The sequence below is a fragment of the Erinaceus europaeus genome, chromosome 15, assembly GCF_950295315.1.
Source record: "Erinaceus europaeus chromosome 15, mEriEur2.1, whole genome shotgun sequence".
Lineage (NCBI taxonomy): Eukaryota > Metazoa > Chordata > Mammalia > Eulipotyphla > Erinaceidae > Erinaceus > Erinaceus europaeus.
The window spans coordinates 83,519,990-83,543,327 of record NC_080176.1 but is presented as its reverse complement, the minus strand read 5'-3'; the positions used below and the strand labels follow the sequence as shown (position 1 = coordinate 83,543,327).

Below are 23,338 nucleotides of genomic sequence, written 5' to 3'. Positions count from 1 at the left end.
GGATTACTAAAGTGGGGGCCAGGTGGTGGCACACCTGGTTAAGCTCACACACCCACACCGCAGGGCACAAGGACCCAGGCCCCCCACCTGTAGGTCAAAACTTCACGAGCGGTGAAGCAGGGCTGCAGGTGTCTCTCGGTCTCTATCTCCCTCTCCCCTCTCAATTTCTCTCTCTGTCCAATAATAAATAAATTACTCAAAAAGATGACTAAAGTGACTGATGAACCCATTAGTTTCTGTCTAATTCTGTAGTAATAAAGGATTTTGGGAAACACGTGAACTTTGAAACAAAAAACAATCGTCCTTAGCATGTGTCTTAGATCTTGGGAGAACTCTGGTGATGATAAGTGGGGCTAGGGTCACAGAACTTTGATAATGGGAATGGTGTGGGACTATTCCCTCATTATCTTGTGATACTTTAAATCACTAGTAAAAAAAAATTAAAAGTAATAATGAGTCAGTCAAATGTTTGTGAATAGTTTCTTGGAATAAATTCAATTAACAAAAGACATCAATATATATGCTGCAGTGGTACATGTAGCATATTTTTCATACACTATGATAGTAAAATACGATGTCTGTGAACCAACGGGAATGTCTTATTACCTTTTGTCTATCCTGGTAACTTTGAATCTGTACAGTAGTATGTAGTGTTAATTTGCTGTAGTAATTTTGATGCCTTTTAAAGTCTTGATTTTGTTACTTGCTTCTTTTGTTAATACTTTTCTTTCAAAAACATGCCATTGTTTTGACTACACCTCATTGTAATTATCAAGACATTCAGAGTAATCATCAAGAAGATTGGAATTGATATAGAAATCATTATAAAAAACTGGAGGGAGTAGGAGTCAGGTAGTAGGTAGTAGGAGTCAGGTAGCAGGTTAAGCGCATGTGGCGCAAAACGCAAGGACCAGTTAGGATCCCAGTTCAAGCCCCCTGCTCCCCACCTGCAGGGAAGTCGCTTCACAGACGGTGAAGCAGGTCTGCAGGTGTCTCTCTGTCTCTCTTCCTCTCTATCTCCCCTTCTCTCTCAGTTTCTCTCTGTCTCTATCCAATAATAAATAAATAAATAAAAACTGGAAACTTTAAGATCAATAGGTAAAATTCCTTTTAGATATTGACTGCAGATATTAGGTAGGAAATACAATGATATAGTTATTTTACGATACAAAAACTGGAGGGAAGAAACATTTGTCATAAAGATAAAGTTCAGTGAGAAGTGACAATTTCTGTGTGTGCTTAAACAGAATCTTTACAAAATGAGTTAGAAGATTTTAACTGTTGGCATTCATTCTCTCCTAATACTTTGTTGCAGGGTCTGTATTACTGATTATTTGTATGAGAATGTCCTGTTTTTCTCTGTGTGTGTACTTACAATCATTTTTAAAGACATAAAAACATGTCTATCTACAGTTTTATAAGCCTTTGTATTAAATATCAATAGAAGGCGCATGTGTTATCTAGCTCCTTATTTGAAAAAAAAATTCAGAATTATTTATTCTTTTTCTCATCAAGGCATGGCTTCAGAGTTTGGCGTTCGAGGTTATCCAACAATTAAGCTGTAAGTTGAGTGTTGTATGTTTATATGTGTATTTTTTGTATTAGTGCCATCTACATTAATCTACGACATTAATTTCTAGTAGCTCCCTTGGAGGACTGAAGATTTAAATTCAGTAGTTCTTTCTAGGAACAGTGTGATCAAAAGAAAGAGGACTGCATCTTAACAGTTGTTTGTGTATTGAAATGATGGTGTTGAGGACTAGTTCACTGAATGTGTTTTGAGTCCTTCCTGTGTGACAGTCAAGTTAGGACAAGCATGCAGTCATCATTGAGAGTTGATTGTGCTTTGTCAGCTGACTTCAGATGCCTAATAAGTTTTACTTTACTGTAACTAGACTTATTCATAAGAGATGGAAAAACAAGACTCAGATTGATGGGAGCTTATTCTACTCGCGCAGGGGCTGATGAGCATTCTGAGTTACAGAGTGCTTTCATTGGGGGAGATGGCGCCATCATCAGAAGGACTCACTGTTGTATCATGATTTTGATGGATTTCCACAGAAATTCATTTCTTTTTTACTAATGTGAGAAATTGATTATGTTGTGACTTTTAAATTTTTTTAAAAATATTTATTTTCCCTTTTGTTGCCCTTATTTTATTGTTGTAGTTATTATTGTTGCCGATGTCGTTGTTGGACAGGACAGAGAGAAATGGAGAGAGGAGGGTAAGACAGAGAGGGAGAGAAAGACACCTGCAGACCTGCTTCACTGCCTGTGAAGTGACTCCCCTGCAGGTGGGGAGTGGAGGGGGGGCCTCGAACCAGGGTCCTTATGCAGGTCCTTGGGCTTTGCGCCACCTGCGCTTAACTGGCTGTGCTATTGCCTGACTCCCATTTTGAGACTTTTTAATGAAGTGGGTTTTGGAGTGTTTTAAAATGTCAAAATATGACTAATTTTAGCTTTTTGGTTTTTTACTTTTGTTGCTTTCTCCCCACCCCCATCTCTTGACCTGTTTGCTGTATAAGCCTCTTCATTTCTTATGTTAATTAAATGATCCTTTTTAATGTTTCACAGGTTTGCTTTTAAAAAAATTGGCAGTTGGATATTAAATAAAGGTTTACAAGTCATATAAATTCAGATTTTATGAGTATAGGGGATGTGTGTGAGACAGAAAGAGAGAGAGAGAGAGAGAGAGAGAGCAGCTTGCACTGTTTTACTCCATGATCTTGGAGCATCAATCAGATTACTATGCTGTATTACTTAAAAGTTGTTTTAGTTTTACCAGAGTACATTTATTTCCATGTCTTTTTATTTAAGGTTTAGTAGAAAAGATCATGAGAATGGTGATCCATTTTTTTTTTCTGAGCTGTTGGTCATAAAGGATAAATTCTTCATTCTCTTAAACATTGTAGACACAGTGCAACTATCAGACACAGAGTGAGGTATTTTTATGTAATCAGAGTCAAAATATAACATCTTTCTTTGCATTGAGTTGTTGGTCCCCTGAAGATAGCTACCTGCTGTAGTTCATTCTTAGACATCTATTAAACATGTATTGCTTTGTCCATGACAGTCTTATGTAATTTAAGAGCAAAATTGACATTGAGTATTAAAATAATATAAATAACCGAAAACTTTTATCTTTTTTTTTTTTTTTTTTAAGATTAAAGGGGGACTTGGCATATAACTACAGAGGACCACGGACTAAAGATGATATTATTGAGTTTGCTCACAGAGTCTCTGGGTAAGTTACTGTACATGCAGGCATGAAATCATGTTTATTTTAAGATTATATCAAACACGCATTCCCAGGAAGTTGTCCTAAGTAAAATTTATTTATTTAGAAAAAGATAGTGTTACAGAGTATAGGTAAGGACATCTTTTAAGGAAATGAAAAGGACTCTGATTTATATTGTCTACTTGTAATCTCACATTTCAGTTTATTTTGTGAGTAGAAAGTGTATGTGAGACTGAGGAGATTGCAAAGTAGTTAAGCAAAGAGACTTCCATGATGAGCCATAAAAAGCCTCAGGTTCAGTCCCCAGTAACACTGTAAACTGGAATTGAGCAGTGCTTGGTGAAGTGAGAAAGGATGAAGGGAAAGAGGGAAGTTGACTTTGTGTATAGGTTTTATTCCTTTGTGAATTTTAAGGTTTTCAAATTGTAAGTATTATGACCTTGTGAAATACAACATTATACTTCTCTAATTTGTTTTTGTACTAATTCACATCTTTTTGCCTGTTAATTTTAGAATATTAAGTAAAACTTCACTGTATTGTTCTGAGTAGACTAGAACTGTGATAAGAAAAAATACTTCTTAGATAAAGCAAAAATACCCTTATCTGTTATTTATTGCTTTACGCTGATTGAAGCTAGTTGCATGTTTTGCTCATAATGGAGTATACAGAGGAGGGGGGTCTGTTTGAATTGCAGACCTCAGAAATCTGACTGGTTAAGTTATAACAGTTCTTTCAGAAGCACGTTTTGTCAGTTTGAATGTGGTAATTAAAAAAAAAAGTCTGCATCTTGCTGTGGTATGATTATTTAACTTGATTGTGTAGAGGTTCTCAACACAGACATTCATCAAGATAGTGTAGCTTATATTGACATTTGAAGTGTTGGCACTTTTTGAATTTGACAGGATATATCCTATTTATCACTTTATATAGCTTTTAAGAGAAAATGGAATATTGGAATGAATTTTTTGGGTGGCATGGATCTGTTGGCTCAGTTTACCTGAAAGCCAACATGGAATAAGGAATGATTGATTATTGCATATAAAATTTGCAAATCATATTAATGCCATTTCTGAGGTATTACTCATTGCTTACTTATTTCACTGAATCTTCATTGACTTTATGGCCACATGAATTATGCAGTAATTTTACAAGAGTGGATTGTGAGTGAGATATACTTTATTCCCTGGTGACTTATGTGAGTCCCTGTTTCGGCAATTTGTAATGAGTTTTAGTTTAGGTTTTAGACTTCCTGATGTAACTAGCGCTGACTCGGTTGCAAATGAAATTTCAAGAGTGTTCTGGGGTTGCATCATTTACTAGCTAGTGACTAAAGTATCAAAATAGAAGTGAGGCAGGCAGAATGATGCAATGCATCTTAACTGTAGATTTGCAACATCTGCCATTGTGAATTCTAGTTTGCTTTTTACAATAGTGATGCTGGAGCGGAAATCCAGGAATATGTGTCACGTTTACGAGAAGCCTGCCTCTTTGACTTGCATGTGTATGTGATCAGTCTTACACGAACCTTGGGTGGAATGAATTTCTCAATCGATCTAACTTTGTAATATAAATGCTTAGTAGGATTGTAGAGCTTTGTTTCCTCTATAAGAACTGCTTTTGTGCTAGCTTGACAACCTTTTTTTTTTTTCTTTTCATTAACACCATACTTATGGAACATTTCAGATTTTAACCTTAATCAGGGTTTTTAAAAAATATATAGAAATATTTTTATTGATTTATCTGTTAGAAATTGAGAGGGGACTGAGAGAGAGAGAGAGAGAGAAAGAGAGAGAGAGAGAGAGAGACCTGCAGCACTACCTCACAACTTATGAAACTTCACCCCTGCAGGTGGGGACCAGGGGTTTGAACCTGGGTCCTTGCACAATAGAGCATGTATGCCTAACCAAGTGAGCCACTTCCTAGCCCCAAACAGAAAAATTTCTTCCCGAGGTGCATATAAAGGGATAGTTGAAGACATAATTAGTACTAATACAGTATTGTAAACTCCTGGGACTGTGCTTCATAGTGTGCAGATGTGAATGATCATTTGGAAAGAAGAACAAAAGCAATCCACTGGAGGATCATCTTGCTTTTAGCTGAGGGCATATAATATATTCCATTCCTGACTTTCCCTATCAGAATACTGACCAAGAGGGAACACCCTAAAGATTGATCTGTGAACTGTAGTTTTTAAACTGCTAGACAGAGTTGTAGTTATCTCATATTTACTATATGTGTAACACAGTAGTCATCAGCTGTAGTTTTATTGTATTTCTGATGTGGATCAGGTCACAGAAACTAATAGAAGACTGCGGTTTTATAACTGAGTACATGACAGAGCGAGCAGTAAGCTCTTTATTGTCTTTAGTTTGCTTATTTGTTGTTAATTTTGTTTTCAAACAGGGCACTAATTCGACCACTTCCAAGCCAGCAGATGTTTGAACACGTGCAGAAGAGGCACCGTGTTTTCTTTGTCTATGTAGGTGGAGAGTCCCCTTTGAAGGTAATTATTGTATTTTTTATACTTTATTTATTTATTTATGGGAGGGAGAGGATAGAGAGAAAGAACCAAACATTACTGGTACATGTGCTACTGGGGATTGAACTCAGGACCTCATGCTTGTGAGTCCAACACTTTCTCTACTGTGCCACCTCCCAGACCATTAATGACTGTATTTTTTAAGTGCACAGACAGCAATGTGCTGTGCATTTTTGCTATCCAGTGAAAACTTAATCACTAACTTCAATCAAAATTTATTCCTATGAATTTACTTCTAGGAGTAAAAGGATTCTTCGTGAAAGCTGTCTATAATGTATATATTCATAAAACAGTGTGAATAGGGGCCAGGTGGTGGTGCACAGGGTTGAGCACACACATCACAGTGCACAAGGACCCAGGTTTGAGGCCCCAGTCTCCACCTGCAGGGCTGAACATCATAAGGATTGAAACAGGGCTCTAGGTCTGGCCTCTAGGTGTCTCCCTCTCTCCCTTCCTCTCACTCTACCTCCCCATCCCTTCTCAGTTTCTCTCAGTCTCTACACAAAAGTAAATAAATAAAACAGAAGTGAATGCAAAATGAGTAGATAGTATATTTCTTAGAATGTCTTCTATTAACTTGGCTATTTCTTTTTGTTACTTGACATTTTGTCTTTGTGACTACGTGATGCAGTTAGAATGTAAACTTTTAAATCTCTGCTGTCTTACAATGATGACTTATTTGTGCGCACTTATCTCTTCCTATGTACTTCAAGTTAAACTAATGAATAGGAGCTGAGCTTATGTTCTAATTAAAGCTTATGGTGTCACAGAGTATAGCAAAGCACTATGTAGGGGGCGGGGAGGTAGTTTTAAGGGTATGCAAAGACTCCTTCATGCCCAGGGCTCCACAGTCCCAGGTATAATCCATGGCATCACCTTAAGATAGAGTAAAAGTACTCTGCTTGTTTGTTTGTTTCTTAAAGTCATATATTACAGAAATAATTAGTTGTAATTGTCTTTTACCCTGAAAACAGCTTATCTCATTTACATATTTTCTGTTTTTCTTACATAAAAGGTTTTAAAGTAGCAAATTCTGAAAGTCAACTGTTTCTTTTGTACCATCACAGGAGAAATATATAGATGCTGCTTCGGAATTAATTGTGTATACGTACTTCTTCTCTGCCTCTGAAGAAGTGGTTCCTGAGGTAATGTTTATGATTGGATTTTAGTGACTTGTGTGTGTACGTGTTTTTTTTTTCTTTTTTTTTTATTGGGGAATTAATATTTTACATTCCACAGTAAGTACAATAGTTTGTACATGCATAACATTCCCCAGTTTCCCATATAACAATACAACCCCCACTAGGTCCTCTGAATCCTTGGACCTGTTTATTACGTCTGTCCTGTTTGTCAGTGGTATATATGGAAAGAGGATCTACATCTCCTCAATACTGCTGACATTAGATGGTTAACTGTTAAGTCATTACTCCAGATTTGGCAATTAGTATTAGTATTACTAGATTGGTTCTTCTTTTTAATTTTTTTTTTCTACATGAACTGAGCGAAGGCCAGTACGCAGTGGGAAAGGTTTGCAGAGTCAGGCAGGCCTTGCATGGGATGAGCTGAAATCGATGAAGAACTCCGTCACATGTTCATTTAAGACTTCCTCTCTTGGGAGTCAGGCGGTAGCACAGAGGATTAAGCGCAGGTGGCGCAAAGCCCAAGGACCAGTGTAAGGATCCCAGTTCGAGCCCCCGGCTCCCCACCTGCAGGGGAGTCGCTTCACAAGCGGTGGAGCGGGTCTTCAGGTGTCTATCTTTCTCTCCCCCTCTCTATTTCTCTCTGTCCTATCCAACAATGAGGACATCAATAACAACAAAATAATATCTACAACAATAAAACAACAAGGGCAACAAAAGGGAATAAATATTAAAAAAAAAAAAAAAAAGACTTCCTCTCTGACAACAGCAGGGAATTTTAGATTCCCTCACTCCCCAGCAGTTCCGCTTGGAGTGTGTCACAGGTTTGCTGGAGCCTGACAGCATCAAAGTCCTCAGATCATGATCCTGACACAGATGTCCCTGGAATCTAGACCATCCGGATGGCCACCAACAGTACCTGCTCTGCTGTGGCCACGCTTGTTTTGGCCGCCTCTTGGCCTCCTCGTGTAGCGTCTTGGATTTTCTTTATCATTCTTTAATAATTTCCTGCAAACATCAATAATAGTTATGTGTGTTCCCCACCCCTTAACTTCTGAGTATGTAGTTGCAAGAGTCTACTAGTAGGGGAAATAGTTGGTATTTCAGAATAATGAGAAATTTAATCCCATTGAGGATTCTCAAATAAGTACAGAGCCCTGGATTTTTATGTCATTTCATGTTTTTAATTTTATTGTTTGGTTTTGCAAAACTTCTTTGGTTTACAACTAGTATTTATCAAAATCTCAATAGCGATATTAAGGGAATAATATAAAAAGTGAATTAAGATGGTTTTTTACTTGACATTAGTTAAAGATGATTGGAGAAGATTCACATGTAGATATATACTTGCTTTGGAAGAGTGTGAGTTTAAAGGAACAAAGAAAAGAAGAAGAAAAGATTTTGAATATGTGGGATAGATAGCAACAAGGTTTCAATTCTTTGGGGATATCAGTGTGGGGTACTCCAAATATCCTTGAGAGATTTGCTGAATGTTAGAATGCACCACTCAAGCATCTTAAAGGATGAATCATTGAGGGTGATTCTATCCTGTGTGAGGATACAACAGCTGTCTGGGAATTAAATTGTTCATGGTGCTGTCGTTATTTTTGTTTGTTTGTTGTGTGTGTGTGTTTATAGTAGTCGTAGCATTGTGTGCAGATCATTCTATACTAGCTGAAGTATGCCCCACACCAGGGCAACTACCTTCATCTTACTTTGTTTCTTGTTGTTCTTTACTTTAGTTACATACTCACTTATTTATCCACTGTTGCTTTCAGTACTACTGAAATTATATCTCTTCTGCTCTGAGACTGATGTCTGTCCTATTGTTTGACAGTTTCAAAATAGATATAGAACAGCTATGAGAATCAGGCAGTCTAGATGAATATCACATTAATCACCCATGTATATTCCTCTTTACTGACTATGTGCGGTTGAAATCTTCTCTGAATTACTATGCGAGTGGGCCTGACTCCTTGCTTTACTGAGGATCTATTTAGGTCTGCTGTCAACTGTAAGAATATCCTGTGGTTTTCACCACACAAACAGAACACTGCCCAGGGCATCTACAAAGAGCCGACACCCTGGGACCAGATGGTTAAGTGTACACATTACAGTGCACAAGGACCCAGGTTCAAGCCCCTGGTTCCCACCTGCAGGGGAAAAGCTTCATGAGTGGTGAAGTAAGGCTGCAGGTGTCCATCTCTCCCTCTCTATCTTCCCTTCTCAATTTGTCTCTATCTAATAAATAAATAAAATTAAAAAAAAAAAAGAGCTGACCCCAAGTCTTGGCTTACTTTCTTAACGTTTTATTGTTGTCGTCTTCTAACTGTTGGTTGTATGCTAATTTGTTTGAAAACACGCCACCACTACTAGTAAAAAAAAAAAAAGTAATGATAGCAGTTACTTAAACTTCTGATTTTTCTGGTTTGTCCAGTATGTGACACTAAAAGAGATGCCCGCTGTCCTGGTCTTCAAAGATGAAACCTACTTCGTCTACGACGGTAAGTTCACCTCCTAAGAAAGCATTCTAAAATCAAAGCACCATCGCAGGGTTAGGTGTGGCTGAAGACTTAGTAAACGCACCTACTGTTTGCAGTTCCTTCCTTTCATTGACCACTGGACTGGCTTTACCTTTCACCTTTAGTGTTTCTTACCTCTGGCTCTTGCCGAGTTTCACCTAAAATTAATTAACTTTTCTCTTATCAAATGATTTACTTTTTTTTTTTTTTTTTGCCTCCAGGGTTATTGCTGGGGCTTAGTGCCTGCACCATGAATCCACTGCTCTTGGAAGCCTTTTTTTCCCCCTTTTGTTGCCATTGTTGTGGTTATTGTTGTTGATGTCATTCGTTGTTGGATAGGGCAAAGAGAAATGGAGAGAGGAGGGGGAGACAGAGAGGGGGAGAGAAAGATAGACACCTGCAGACCTGCTTCACCGCCCGTGAAGCGACTCCCCTGCAGGTGGGGAGCCGGGAGCTCCAACCGAGATCCTTACGCCAGTCCCTGCGCTTTGCGCCACATGCGCTTAACCCGCTGCGCCACCGCCCGACCTCCCCTTTTTTTAAATGTAGGTAACCATATTGCTGTTGTAGCAGTTAGCAGAATTACCAGTAGTTCCTTGGCATGCTCCAGTGCCCACCTCCAGGGTGCCATTTACCCCAGCATCCCACAGGGCCACCAGGGGGTGCTGTAAAACCCACCAGAAGCACTGAACCACCTTTCCTGTAGGACACCACACACTGCCGCAGGCGCTCACTTTAGCCCTTAGGAAAATGAAAAAAAAAAAAAAAAACAAAAAAAAAACATGCACCTAGTCCTTGGAATCCTAAACCATAAATAACTCTAGATCATGGTCAAACCGAAATACCACTTTCTTGTCATCACCAGTTACATTGGAAGTGCTCCTAGGCCTTGCATGGCTTTTGCGCACCTTATTGAAGGCCAAGAATGTTGCACATGTGTTTCAGGCATGGTGATTCTTTAGTGATGATTTAGATTCCAACCCCCCCCCCCAAAAAAAAAAGTGTAAGGGTGGATGCTTTGCTTTTGTGGTGCTTAAGTTATAAAATTGAAATAGCTAGAAGAATATCCTGAGAGAACTTAACCGGGTGAATGCACACACTGCCACAAGGAATCACCTACGTCTGAGCCACCTGCCACCACATGGGAACTTGGTAAAAAGTGGACAGTGAGCAGTGGGGCACTTCTCTCCCCCTCTTCCTCCCCCTCAGCCCTGTCTTGGGGAGGGGGACCACCCTCTGGGAGCAGTGCAAAATTATGAACGTATAAAATTTTTTTTGGTTGCAAAAAAAATGTCACAGCACGGGCAAGAATATGTTGAGTATATCTATAGTTGACTATAAAGGCCGGCCTGCAAATTTGCACTCCTCTCAGGATCTTAGCAGTTTGATGGCTTGAAAAAGATTTGTTTAGCAATGCAAGTAACAGAAAAAAGCATACCTTTCAAGAAGTCAGTAAAATCCAGCCTTCAACCAGACATATAAGTAAACGTTCCCACTAGCTTCTCTTTCTTACAGTGTAATAATTTTTCAAAGTTACTTTAGAATTACATTTCTATTCAGGACACAATACTTTGCTTGGACAGTTTATTTTCTGTCTGCTTAGCAGAGGGAATTGCTGGGTATAGGGTATAGAGAGAAGGCTAATACACTGGCTTTGCATGTGCCTTAGTGGTATCCGAGAAGGGGACAAACTGATCTAATGATGTTATGAAATAGAGAGGAATCAAGAAAGTGTAAGAGTCACTCACAGACCACCGTCCAAGTGTAACTCACCCAGGAGAGCTTTGGGGTATGAATATAAGTAGTTCAGTTCACCTTCCCATATGTTTGTCTTCACATAATTGCTGTCAGACTTACTGCTTTATAACTTGCCTTGCCACTTATGCATGTCTTAACCTACAAATGATAGTTCTCAATGTGTACTCTAGCTAGCTTTTATACAGAACATTTAATGACTTGCATTATTTTTTGTCAATTATGTTTTACTCTCTGTAGTCATGCCGCCAGGTGAAGAATGACGTGGATCCCATTCATATTTGCCCTTTTGTACATTTGTTTACTTAGAGTAGGTTTTTCAAAGTGAAATCTAAAATCGTGATCCTGTGTCAGACGTTTCACACAAACTGCTAGAACGTGACACACATGTTAAAGTTGTGTCTGCACTCTATCTTATCAGCACTGTTTTCTTTTTTTAAGAGTACGAAGACGGTGACCTGTCTTCCTGGATCAGTAGAGAGAGGTTTCAGAATTACCTGACGGTGGACGGCTTCCTCCTGTACGAGCTTGGAGACACTGGTAACAAGCATCTCTGCAGCTCTCCGCTATGCCAGAGCTTTCCCTTACATGAGTGCTTACTTCTCATTGTGTGCGAGATGAATTTTAAGTTGTTTCATTTCTCCTTTTAGACGTAAATACCTCATTTTGGTTTATGAGGATGTAGATCAGTGCTGCCCAAGAACATTCCTTTGTTAGTGAATGAGAAATCCACTGCAGGGGGTCTACTATTAGGGCTGAGAATTCATCGATACTACTAGGACAACTGTATGACCTTAACGCCAGCCCTGGGTAACCCAGTGGGTAGGGTTAGAGCCCCGGTTCAAACCCTGACACGACAGACAATTCATCCCCCTACTTATGGGAAAAACTGTGGTGCTTCTCTGTCTGAGTGAGAAAGCTGGCCCACTCGCGGTAAAATTGCATGAGCGAGGTCTGAGTTCTACAGAAGATAAAAATCAATAAGCGAAACAGAAGACAGTCTCAATAATAAAGAGATGAGGAAAAATAAACAAAGGAAGTTATATGGTAGGAGCTGGAGTATAGCTTATCACAACTTCTTAAAGTTTTACCTGTAAGGAAAAGGTGTGAATCAAATTGGCCTGGTGTCTTAAAAATAATTATTAAAAACAACAAGCAAAGCAAATATAAATATAGAAGCAAAAAATGAAAATTTTAAATTATGTAATTCCAGATACATGTATATTAAAAAAAATAGAAACTGTACAACCATCTAAGATTTAAGAGGATGTGTTTTGTAGACTTGCAGTGAATTAATTACAAATGAAAAGTAAATTGTGGTTAATCGTTAGCTACTTAATTTTCCATTTACAATTTAATGTTATCTAGATAAGTAAGAAGCATAGTTTGGGATTTAAAGAAAGGGAAAGCTGTACTGAATATTCTTTTTTTTTTTTAATCTAAGAATTAATAGAGGAGATTCTCTTGTCATGATCCTCATAAAGAACGTTCATTCTGACAAACACACTTTTTAAAAAATTTTTTTTTAATTTTTTAAATATTTATTTTTTTATTCCCTTTTGTTGCCCTTGTTGTTTTATTGTTGTATTTATTATTGTTGTTGTCGTTGTTGGATAGGACAGAGAGAAATGGAGAGAGGAGGGGAAGACAGAGAGGAGGAGAGAAAGATAGACACCTGCAGACCTGCTTCACCACCTGTGAAGCAACTCCCCTGCAGGTGGGGAGCCGGGGTTCGAACCAGGATCCTTATGCCGTTCCTTGTGCTTTGCGCCACCTGCGCTTAACCCGCTGCGCTACAGCCTGACTCCCCTTATTTTTTTTTTCTAACTTGCTCAAGAGGGTGTTGGTTCTGACTCCTAAGCCAGCCATTTCATACTCTGTGCCCAGTCACATTTCTCTATTTAAAAATTTAAATTTTTATTTATTTTATGAGACACAGATACACACACACACACACACACACACACACCCTACTGAGCTGTCTCCCTGACTGCTGGGCAGGTGCACACATGAGAAATGTCCAGCCACAGACATGGTAAAGCAGTCATGTTCCCAGATGAGCTACATAGCAACTTATTCTTGATTATTTTTAACTTTCAGCACAATGACTCATTTGTGAGTTGCATGGAAGGATGTTTATAACTTGACCATGTCAATTGGAAAAAACTGAATAATTTATCATTTTTTTTTACTCCTATATTTTATTTTATTTTATTTTTTTCTTTTTTATTTAAGAAAGGATTAATTAACAAAACCATAGGGCAGGAGGGGTACAACTCCACACAGTTCCCACCACCCAATCTCCATATCCCACCCCCACCCCGCATAGCTTTCCCATTCTCTATCCATCTGGGAGCATGGACCAAGGGTCATTGTGGGTTGTAGAAGGTAGAAGGTCTCATATTAATTAACTAGTGATTTACATGACTACATTTTACTAGGAGTGTACATAAACACCATTCCCACCACCAAAAGACTGTGACCCATCCCTCCTACCCACTACCACCCCCCACTGTCCCAGGAAGCTGAATGTCTAACCCTCACCACAGGGTTTTTCCTTTGGTGCCCTACTTACAATTTGGTCAGGTCCTGCTTTTAGTTTCCCTTTCAGATCTTCTTACTCAACTTCTGTTGGTGAGTGGGATCATCCCATACTCATCGTTATCTTTCTGACTTAGCTCACTTAACATGATTCCTTCTAGCTCTGTCCAAGATGGGTCAGAGAAGGTGGGTTCATTGTTCTTGATAGCTGCATAGTATTCCATTGTGTATATATACCACAGCTTTCTCAGCCACTCATCTGTTGTTGGGCACCTGGGTTGCTTCCAGGTTTTAACTATTATGAATTATGCTGCTATGGACATAGGAGTACACACCTCTTTTTGGTTGGGTGTTATGGAGTCCTTGGGGTATAAGCCCAGGAGAGGAATTACTGGATCATATGGAAGGTCCATGTCTAACCTTCTGAGAGTTTTCCAGACTGCTCTCCACAGAGGCTGTACCAATATACATTCCCACCAGCAATGTAAAAGGGTTCCTCTGTCCCTACAACCTCTCCAGCATTTGTTGCTGCTGTCCTTTTTGATGAAAGCCATTCTTACAGGAGTGAGGTGGTATCTTAGTGTTGTCTTAATTTTCATTTCTCTGACAATCAGTGACCTAGAGCAGTTTTTCATATGTTTGTTAGCCTTTTGGATCTCCTCTGTAGTGAATGTTTTGTTCATATCCTCTGCCCATTTTTGGATGGGGTCATTTGCTTTTTTGGTGCTAAGTTTGCTGAGCTCTTTATATATTTTGGTGATTAGTTTCTTGTCTGATGTCTGGCATGTGAAAATCTTCTCCCATTCTGTGAGGGGTCTCTTTGTTTGTTTAATAGTTTCCTTGGATGTGCAGAAGGTTTTCAATTTGATGTAGTCCCATTGGTTTGTTTCTACTTTAGTCTTCCTTGCAATTGGGTTTGATTCATCAAAGATGTCCTTGAGGTGTAGGTGGGAAATTGTTTTGCCAATGTTTTCCTCTAAGTATTTGATTGTTTCTGGTCTGACATCTAGGTCTTTGATCCATTTGGAGTTGATTTTTGTTTCTGGTGAGATAAAGTGCTTCAATTTCATTCTTCTGTATGTTACAACCCAGTTTTCCCAGTACCATTTATTGAAGAGAGCCTCCTTTTTCCATTTATTCCTTTGGGCCCCCTTATTAGATGTCCATAAGTGTGGGGATTTATTTCTGGGCTTTCAAATCTGTTCCACTGGTCTGTGTGCCTATTTTTGTTCCAGTTCCATGCTGTTTTGATGATGATGGCTTTATAATATAGTTTAAGGTCTGGGAGTGTGATGCCTTCATTTCTCTTTTCCTCAAGATGGTTTTGGCAATTCTAGGTGTTATCAGGTTCCAGATAAATGATTGTAGTGTTTGTTCTATTCTCTTAAAGAAGCTTGGTGGAACTTTGAAGGGTATTGCATTAAATTTGTATATGGCTCTGGGGAGAATATTCATTTTGATGATATTTATTCTTCCAATCCATGAGCATGGGATATCTTTCCATTTCTTGGTATCAGTTTCTATTTCCTTGAGTAGCAACTCATAGTTTTCAGTATACAAGTCTTTCACTTCTTTGGTCAACTTTATTCCTAGGTATTTGATTGATTTTGCTGAAACAGTAAATGGGAGTGATTTCTGGATGTCTTCTTCTTCAGATTTAGTGTTTGCATAAAGAAATGCCACTGATTTTTGTACATTGATTCTGTAGCCTGATACCTTGCTATATTGCCTAATAACTTCCAGTAGTTTTCTGCTGGATTCTTTACGTTTTTCTATGTATACTATCATATCATCTGCAAATAGTGAGAGCTTGACTTCTTCCTTTCCAATCTGTATTCCTTTGATTTCTTTCTCTTGCCTGATTGCTATGGCAAGAACTTCCAATACTATGTTGAAGAGTAACGATGACAGTGGACAGCCCTGTCTAGTCCCCACTCTGAGGGGGAATGCTTTCAGCTTCTGTCCATTGAGTATGATGTTGGCTGTAGGTTTGCTATATATAGATTCCACTATCTTGAGGAATTTCCCATCTATTCCCATTTTTTGTAGAGTTTTGAGCATGAATGGGTATTGGATTTTGTCAAAGGCTTTCTCTGCATCTATTGAGATAATAATGTGGTTTTTGGCTTTGCTTTTATTGATGTGGTGAATGACATTGATTGACTTACGGATGTTGAACCAGCCTTGCATTCCTGGAATGAATCCCACGTGGTCATGATGAACAATATTTTTGATAAGTTGCTGTATCCTGTTGGCCAAGATCTTGTTTAATATTTTGGCATCTATGTTCATCAGAGATATTGGTCTGTAGTTTTCCTTTTTGGTTCTGTCCCTATCAGCTTTTGGTATCAGGGTGATGTTGGCTTCATAGAAGGTAGAAGGAAGTATTCCTGTTCTTCAACCTTATGGAAAAGCTTAAGAAGTATGGGTACTGTTTCCTGAAAGTTTTGTAGAATTCATTTGTGAAGCCATCTGGTCCAGGACTTTTGTTGTTGGGGAGATTCTTAATAACGGTTTCAATTTCTTTGTCTGTGATTGGTGCATTTAGATTTTGTAGTTCTTGGTTCAGTTTTGGAAGGTCGTATGCTTCTAGGAATTGTTCCATTTCTTCCAGATTCTCTATCTTAGTGGCGTATAGTTCTTTATAGATGTTTCGCAGGATTCTCTGGATTTCTGTGGTGTCAGTTGTGATATCTCCTGCATCGGTTACAATTCTACTCATTTGAGTCTTCTCTCTTTTTTGTTTGATGAGTCTGGCTAGAGTTTGTCAATTTTGTTTAATCTTTCAAAGAACCAGCATTTGGCTTCATTGATCTTTTGTATGGTTCTTTTATTTTCGATGTTGTTTATTTCTGCTCTACCTTTAGTGATTTCTGTCCTTCTGGTTGCTTTAGGGTTCCTTTGTTCCTCTTCCTCTAAGTCCTTGAGGTGTGCAGTAAGGTCGTTCATTCAAGCTTCTTCTTGGTGTTTGATATGTGGTTGGTTGTATGGCTATAAGTTTCCCTCTCAGTACTGCTTTAGCTGTTTCCCAAATATTTTGAGAGGTTGTGTCTTCATTTTCATTTGTTTCCAGGAACATTAGAATTTCCTGTTTGAGTGAATCTCTGACCCAGTGATTCTTAAGGAGTATGTTGTTTAGTTTCCAAATTCTGTGACTTTTAATAATTTTCTGTTTGTTGTTAAATGTTAGTTTTACTCCACTGTGGTCTGAGAAGATACTTGGAATGATTTCGATGTTCTTGAATTTATTGATGCTGTCTTTGTGGCCTAACATATGGTCTATCCTTGAGTATGTGTTATGTGGATTTGAAAAGACGGTGTATTCCAGTTTTTTGGGGTGGAGGAGTCTGATAATGTCCAAGAGGTCTAGTCTGTCAATCTCTTCATTCAATTCTCTTGTATCTTTGTTGGTTCTCTGCTTTGTTGATCTAAGTGTGAGAGTGGGGTATTAAAGTCTCCCACTATTATTGTATTACTATTGATGTATTTTTGAAATTCTTTCAGTACGTGCTTGACGTATCTAGATGGTCCCTCATTGCGTGCATAGATGTTAATAATTGTTAAGTCTTCTTGGCTGATTGATCCTCTAATCATTATCCATCCTTTCACTTTAAGTCTGTGTTTATCTTGTTGTGACAGATGGGATTCTTGCAAGCAGCATATGGTTCGGTTATGTTTTCTGATCCATCCCCCCACTCTGTGCCTTTTGATGGGTGAGTTTAAACCATTGACATTTATTGATAATATGGATTTAATGTATTGTAGTGCCATTGTTCAAAAAAAATTTTTTTTGTTTGCTCTGATATATTGCAAGTATTATAGTGATGTTCTTGTTTATAAGAGGTCTTTTAAAACCTCTTTCAGGGCCGGTTTGGTGATGGTTGCCTCCTTTAACTGTTGTTTGTCTAAGAAGGTTTTGATCCCTCCATCTAGTTTGAATGAAAGTCTAGCAGGATGTATTATCCTTGGTTGAAACCCTTTTTCATTCAGGGCTCCATAGATATCTTGCCATTCTCCTCTGGTTTTTAGAGTTTGAGTGGAGAAGTCTGCAGATAATCTTATGGGTTTTCCCCTGTATGTGACTTTTTGTTTCTCTCTTGTAGCCTTTAGGATCCTTTCTTTATCCTTACTTCTTCTCATTGTGACTATGATGTGTCTTTGTGTCTTCAGGTCTGGGTTGATTCTGTTTGGTACTCTCTGGGCCTCTTGAATCTTGATGTCCTTTCTGTTATTCAGGTCTGGGAAGTTTTCTTCTATTATTTCCTCTAGAATGTTTGCTTCCCCTTCCTCTCTATCTTCCTCTGGGAGGCCAATTATATGAATGTTACTTCTTTTGAGATCATCCCATATGTCTCTGTTGTTGTTTTCAGTGTCTCTCAATCTCTTTTTAAGCTCTTTCACCTCTTTCTTCATTTTTTCGCAACTCATGCTCTGACTAATTCTGTTTTCTGCTTCTGTTAGTCTGCTTTCCCTTGCCTCAGCTTTTTTCTTCATTACAGCTATTTCAGCTTTCAGTTCTCTAATTGCCTCAAGATAATCAGTATTTTCCTTGGGGGTCTCAACTCTTGTTTCCCTAATACTGCCATTCCTTTCCTCCAATATTGTTTTCATTTCTGTGATTAATAAGTTTATTATTGCTTGCATACTTTTCTTATCTATGGTTACTTCTGGCTGATTTGTAGTTTCTTCTGGGCTCTTGTCTTCATTCATTGGAGTAGCAGTTTTATTTGTTTTTGATCTACCCATTTTTTTGATTTCTGTGTTTCTTTTTTTATGCTCTGTTGTTCCTCAGTTGTTGTGTCCTGAGTACAAGCAACACTGTACTAAATACCTTTATGACAATTGCACTCACCAACCTCAGGAATTACGGTAGTAACTGAAGCAAGTATTGAAGCAGTTTAATCACTACCAAACAATTTCTCCAGTCTGTGAAAAAATAGTAACCAAATCCCAGTGAAGAAGAAAGAGAAAAGAAAGAAGGGATAGCAAGAATAGACAGTTATGCAAATCTACTATCCACTGTATATTCTAGGGGTAACAAGAGGGGAAAGGAAAGTAGAGCAGAGATACACACATAGAGAGTCCACTCTGAGTCAGATTTCTTCCCCAAAATAATTCACAAATTCAGAAAGGCAAAGAAGAAGGAAGGAAGAAGTGTATGACAAGATAAAAAAAAAGAAAAAAGAGACAAGAGAGAGAAAAGAGAAAAGATAAGAAAAAGAGCTGTAATTAAAGAGCAGTGAAAGGAAAGGTTTTTTTTGATTACTTTATTTTTAATTTAATTCAATTTAATTTTTTTAATTAGCTAGGAAGAGGAGGGAGGGGAGAGTCTGTAGAGGAGGTAGGAGTAACCAGACAAGTTCCTCCCACAATAGGTAAGATGCCCACTACCCTAGCAATGAAAGATACCTTAATAGTTAATTCTGATCAACCTAAAGGGGGGCGGGGGAAGATATATGCCTTTATATAATATTAATAATAAAATAGACCAGGGTAAAAAAAAAACCCTGTCCCAGATTACCTCAAACCTTGTGATCAGAGGCAGCTGATTGTTAAGAAAAAGAAAAAAAAAAAACCTCTGGACTAGACAAGGATAGCTGAAATAGACATTTATGCAAATCTACTATCCACTGTATATTCTAGGGGTAGCTAAAGGAGTAAGGGAAGTTGAGCAGAGACACTCGCAGTGAGAGTCCACTCTGAGTCAGAATTCTTCCCCAAAATAATTCCCAAATGTGTATCAGTGAATTCAAAAAAGCACAGTTTGGTGGTGTGGGGAATGGGGCCTGTGGCTTTGGAAGCTGTAGGATTAAGGAAGAAAGGATGGCAAGAATGAGAAAAAGAAAAAAAAAGAGAGAAAAAAGAAAAAGGTAAGAAAAAGAACAGTTATCAAAGAGCGGTGAAAGGAAAGTTTTTTATTTATTTATTTTTAATTATTTAATTAGCTATGCGGGGTGAGGTGGGGGGATTTGGCTACTTAGAAAGAAAAAAGGCAAGAGGTTTCAGAAGGGTATAGACTTAGAATGAATGATACTCCCTGGTGGGACAGGAATTTGGTAAAGACAGAGGCTCATCAGGGGAGCCTGCTAGGACCTGGTCCCCAGGGACTGGTTATGGGAGGGGGGGAGGAGGTGTGCTTAATAATTTAAAAGAAAAAATTTTTTTCCCTTTTTTTCTACTCTATTTTTTAACCCAAATTAAGTTATAGTCACTTCCTTGGTGTCACCGCTAGGACCCTCTTATTGACTGGCCTACTAAAGGCAGAAAATCCTACCGTTTCCAGAAGATGTAGTTAGAGCTCAAGCCACTAGCAGCTTCTCAGTCCACCATCTTCCGGGAACCTCCTGAATAATTTATCTTGATGAATGGGAGATGAATATGTTCTTCTCACTTGGACTATTTCACTATTCCGTTCTGCAAGCACATGCAGGATAATTGGAGTTAAATTGTAGCACTGTTTGGCAATTCCCCGTTCATAATTAGAGTAATAGTTAAAAAGTTGATGTAATGAGAACTGTAGGAAGTAATGACCATGTCATTCTTGATTTTAGGAAAGCTTGTGGCTATTGCAGTTATTGATGAGAAAAATACATCAGTTGAACATACCAGGTATGGTATCTTGATATATTTTTTGCTTGTTTGTAATGATTTTATCAGACAGAATAGTGGTTTACAGCATAGTTGTTGGTGCATGGGTAAAAGTTTCTTAAATCCTCATGTGAAATGAAAAGCCAGCAGGAGAAAGACTGACAGCCAGCTGACCTGGTATTAGGTGGCATTTAAGAAACAAAGACAGTGCAAGCTGCAACTTGGTCTTGAACAGGCTTCACAGACTGTCCAGTGTAGAGTTGGCATGGCTTCTGATAAGAGCAGTATAGTATCTGACCTTCCTGGCTGCCTTAGGTAAGGTTGCAGTATCATGGCTGACAGATTACGGTGATCAGCTGAAGAGACGAAAGCTTCATCTGCTTGTTTTTCCGTAGATTAAAGTCAATCATTAAGGAAGTTGCCAGAGATTACAGAGACCAATTCCACAGGTAGGTACTTAGAATCTAGAGAATTCTTTCATCTGCTTACATGTTATAGTATTGTAAAGCAAAATAAATAGTGGGGTGCTTTCAGAAATGAATCAAGGGCCCAGCAGGATTGCTCACTTGGGTAATGTACTGTGGACACCATGGGCACAAGCCAGGTGTGAGCCCAAAACACACTGCACTGAGACACACTCAGTGCTGTGTGGTCTTTCTCCCTACTTCTGCCTCTGTCCTTCTGTCTCAGAAAATCAGCCTGGAGTGGTAAAGTCCCAGTGACTACCAACAAGAAAAGGAAGTGAATCAAGGAGCTGAAATGAGTTATATTGTGTTTCAGCATGAATTGTCTGTGCTTTAAACTGTTTGTTATCTATATCAACAATAACAACAACAACGACAAAAATTGCTGGGGAGCTAGCTCAAGAGTCTCAGGTTGATCCCAGCCATGACCAGAAGTCAGAGTTGAGCAGTGATCTGGTTTAAAAAGGGGGGAAGGGTAATCTTTCTTAGGTCATATGTCAGAAAAGGTTACACAGCACTGCATGTGAAACATGTACAACAATTCAAGAGTTATTCTCATCTATAACAGTATCTCAAAGACAGTAGTAGAATTCCCATTTATTTTATGTGGTGCAGTTAATTAGTTTTATAGTTAACAGGCGTTCATGCATTTCAATCCCTTGTATTTGGGTTTGTGTGTGTGTGTTTGCATTTTTTTTAACCTAATATTGTTCTTTTTCTCTTGGTTTGTTGATTAGGGACCTTCAGTTTGGCCATATGGATGGAAATGACTATATAAACACCTTGCTGATGGAGTAAGTATAGTGGCAAAGGATGATCTTGTTAGCAGGCAACCTGTATTCTGACACAGTCATCCCCTCATTAAACGATTGAGTTTTTAAGCTTACTTTTGAAGCACCAAGTTCATCGCCCTGCACATGTACACACACACACACACACACACACACACACACACACACACACACACACACACACATATTCAAAAACTGGTTAAATTTTGCAGTTTTGATTCAATGCAGATCTTAAACTCTATTTTAAAAAACTACTTATAACTTAGACAGAAAAAAGGTTTTTTTCTTTACATTTTAACATTCAAGAATGAATTGCTGGGGCTGAAGCAGTGGTTTACAGGTAGGCAGTTGGCTTTGCCAAACTCGGCTTCAAGTCGTGGTGTGAGGCATGGAGCGCTTGTAGCACCAGGGAAGCTGGACAGTGTGGTCTTTCTCTTTGTCTGTGTCTCCCTCTCTCCCTCTCTCCCTCTCTACGAAGTCAGCCCAGCGGCTAGGCAAAACCTGGGAAACAAATGAGGATTGCTGTTATGGGGAACTTAAAGACTAAGATAACTGATTGAAGTAGTTTCATTGAAATGGGCAAGGACCTGGGTTCGAGCCCCCGGTCCCCAGCTACAGAGGGAAAGTTTTGTGAGTGGTGAAGCAGGTCTACAGGTGTCTCTCTGTCTCTCTCCCTCTCTTATCACCCCCTTCCCTCTCCATTTCTGGTTGTCTCTATTTCAATAAATAAAGTTAAAAAAAAATCTATGAATAAAATTAACTATAACAAAACAAGTTTCATTGATTAAGTTTATCAAGTAAAGATCTAACTTGCCAGTTCTGAAAATTAGAACGATTTTCCAAACCTGTTGGGCATTACTAAATATGAATCAGTCTACTCTACACAGCAGACATTGAGCGAATCCCTTAGTGTTATACACTGTTAGTGATGAAGACAAGGGCAAGTTGGAATCAGTGTCTTCAAAAGCGTGTTGTCCACTTGTAAGGCAACAGTTGATAAATGGGGACCTGTGTCAGAGGTCTAGGTAGCGGAGAGCATAAGAAACGCAGACATCCCCTTGCGTCGGGTGCTAGCCTCCCCTCTCCTCTCTGTCTTCTACCCCCCTGCACACACACACCCACCCACACACACACCTCTCTGATTTACATCAGAGGAAAGATGCAAAAAACACTTATCAGGAAGTTAGCTGAATAAAGAATTGAGAGAGATTTGTTAAGGCCAAACATAACAGCAAGCACAAGAAAGAGGCTTTAGGGAAACAAGGCTGAGGAGAGGGGTGCAGGCTTAAAATAGCCCCGGCGTGAAGATGGGGAACAGACTAGAGAGGATGACTGACCAGCTGCTCTATGGGTCAGATAAAGTCAGCAACTTTTTTATTGGGGGATTAATGGTTTACATTACATACAGTTAGTTGTTGGTATATGTGTAAAATTTCTCAGTTTTCTGTGCAAACACTGTTACCCCCAGGCTAGTTCCTCCACCATCCTGCACCAGGGCCTGAAAGCCATACCCTCACCCCCACCCTACCATGTCCTTTACTGTAGTGCAACACACCAAACCTAGTCCAACTCCTACTTTGTGCTCTCCTTTCTGGTCTTGTTTTTCAGCTTCTGTGCATGAGTGAGATCATCCTGTATCCATCCTTGTCTTTCTGGTTTATCTCATTTAACCTGATTCCTTCAAGCTCCATCCAAGATGAGGTGAAGAATTCATCATTCTTAACTGCCGAGTAGTATTCCATTGTGTGTGTGTGGACTTC

General features: G+C 38.9%; 1 protein-coding gene across 7 annotated transcripts in view; it reads left to right on the top strand.

Moving 5' to 3' along the window:
- TMX3 (thioredoxin related transmembrane protein 3) overlaps positions 1-23,338 on the top strand; it is a 127,090-nt gene that overhangs the window by 14,966 nt on the left and 88,786 nt on the right. For 6 of the 7 annotated variants that reach the window (XM_060174017.1, XM_060174018.1, XM_060174016.1 and 3 more), the window contains 9 exons: positions 1,516-1,561; positions 3,164-3,244; positions 5,643-5,742; positions 6,846-6,923; positions 9,355-9,421; positions 11,636-11,734; positions 20,287-20,344; positions 20,719-20,772; positions 21,525-21,581. In XM_060174017.1, coding sequence (XP_060030000.1) covers positions 1,516-1,561; positions 3,164-3,244; positions 5,643-5,742; positions 6,846-6,923; positions 9,355-9,421; positions 11,636-11,734; positions 20,287-20,344; positions 20,719-20,772; positions 21,525-21,581 — 640 coding nt within the window. The remainder of the gene's footprint in view (positions 1-1,515; positions 1,562-3,163; positions 3,245-5,642; positions 5,743-6,845; positions 6,924-9,354; positions 9,422-11,635; positions 11,735-20,286; positions 20,345-20,718; positions 20,773-21,524; positions 21,582-23,338) is intronic. The other variant, XM_060174021.1, reaches the window with a different exon arrangement.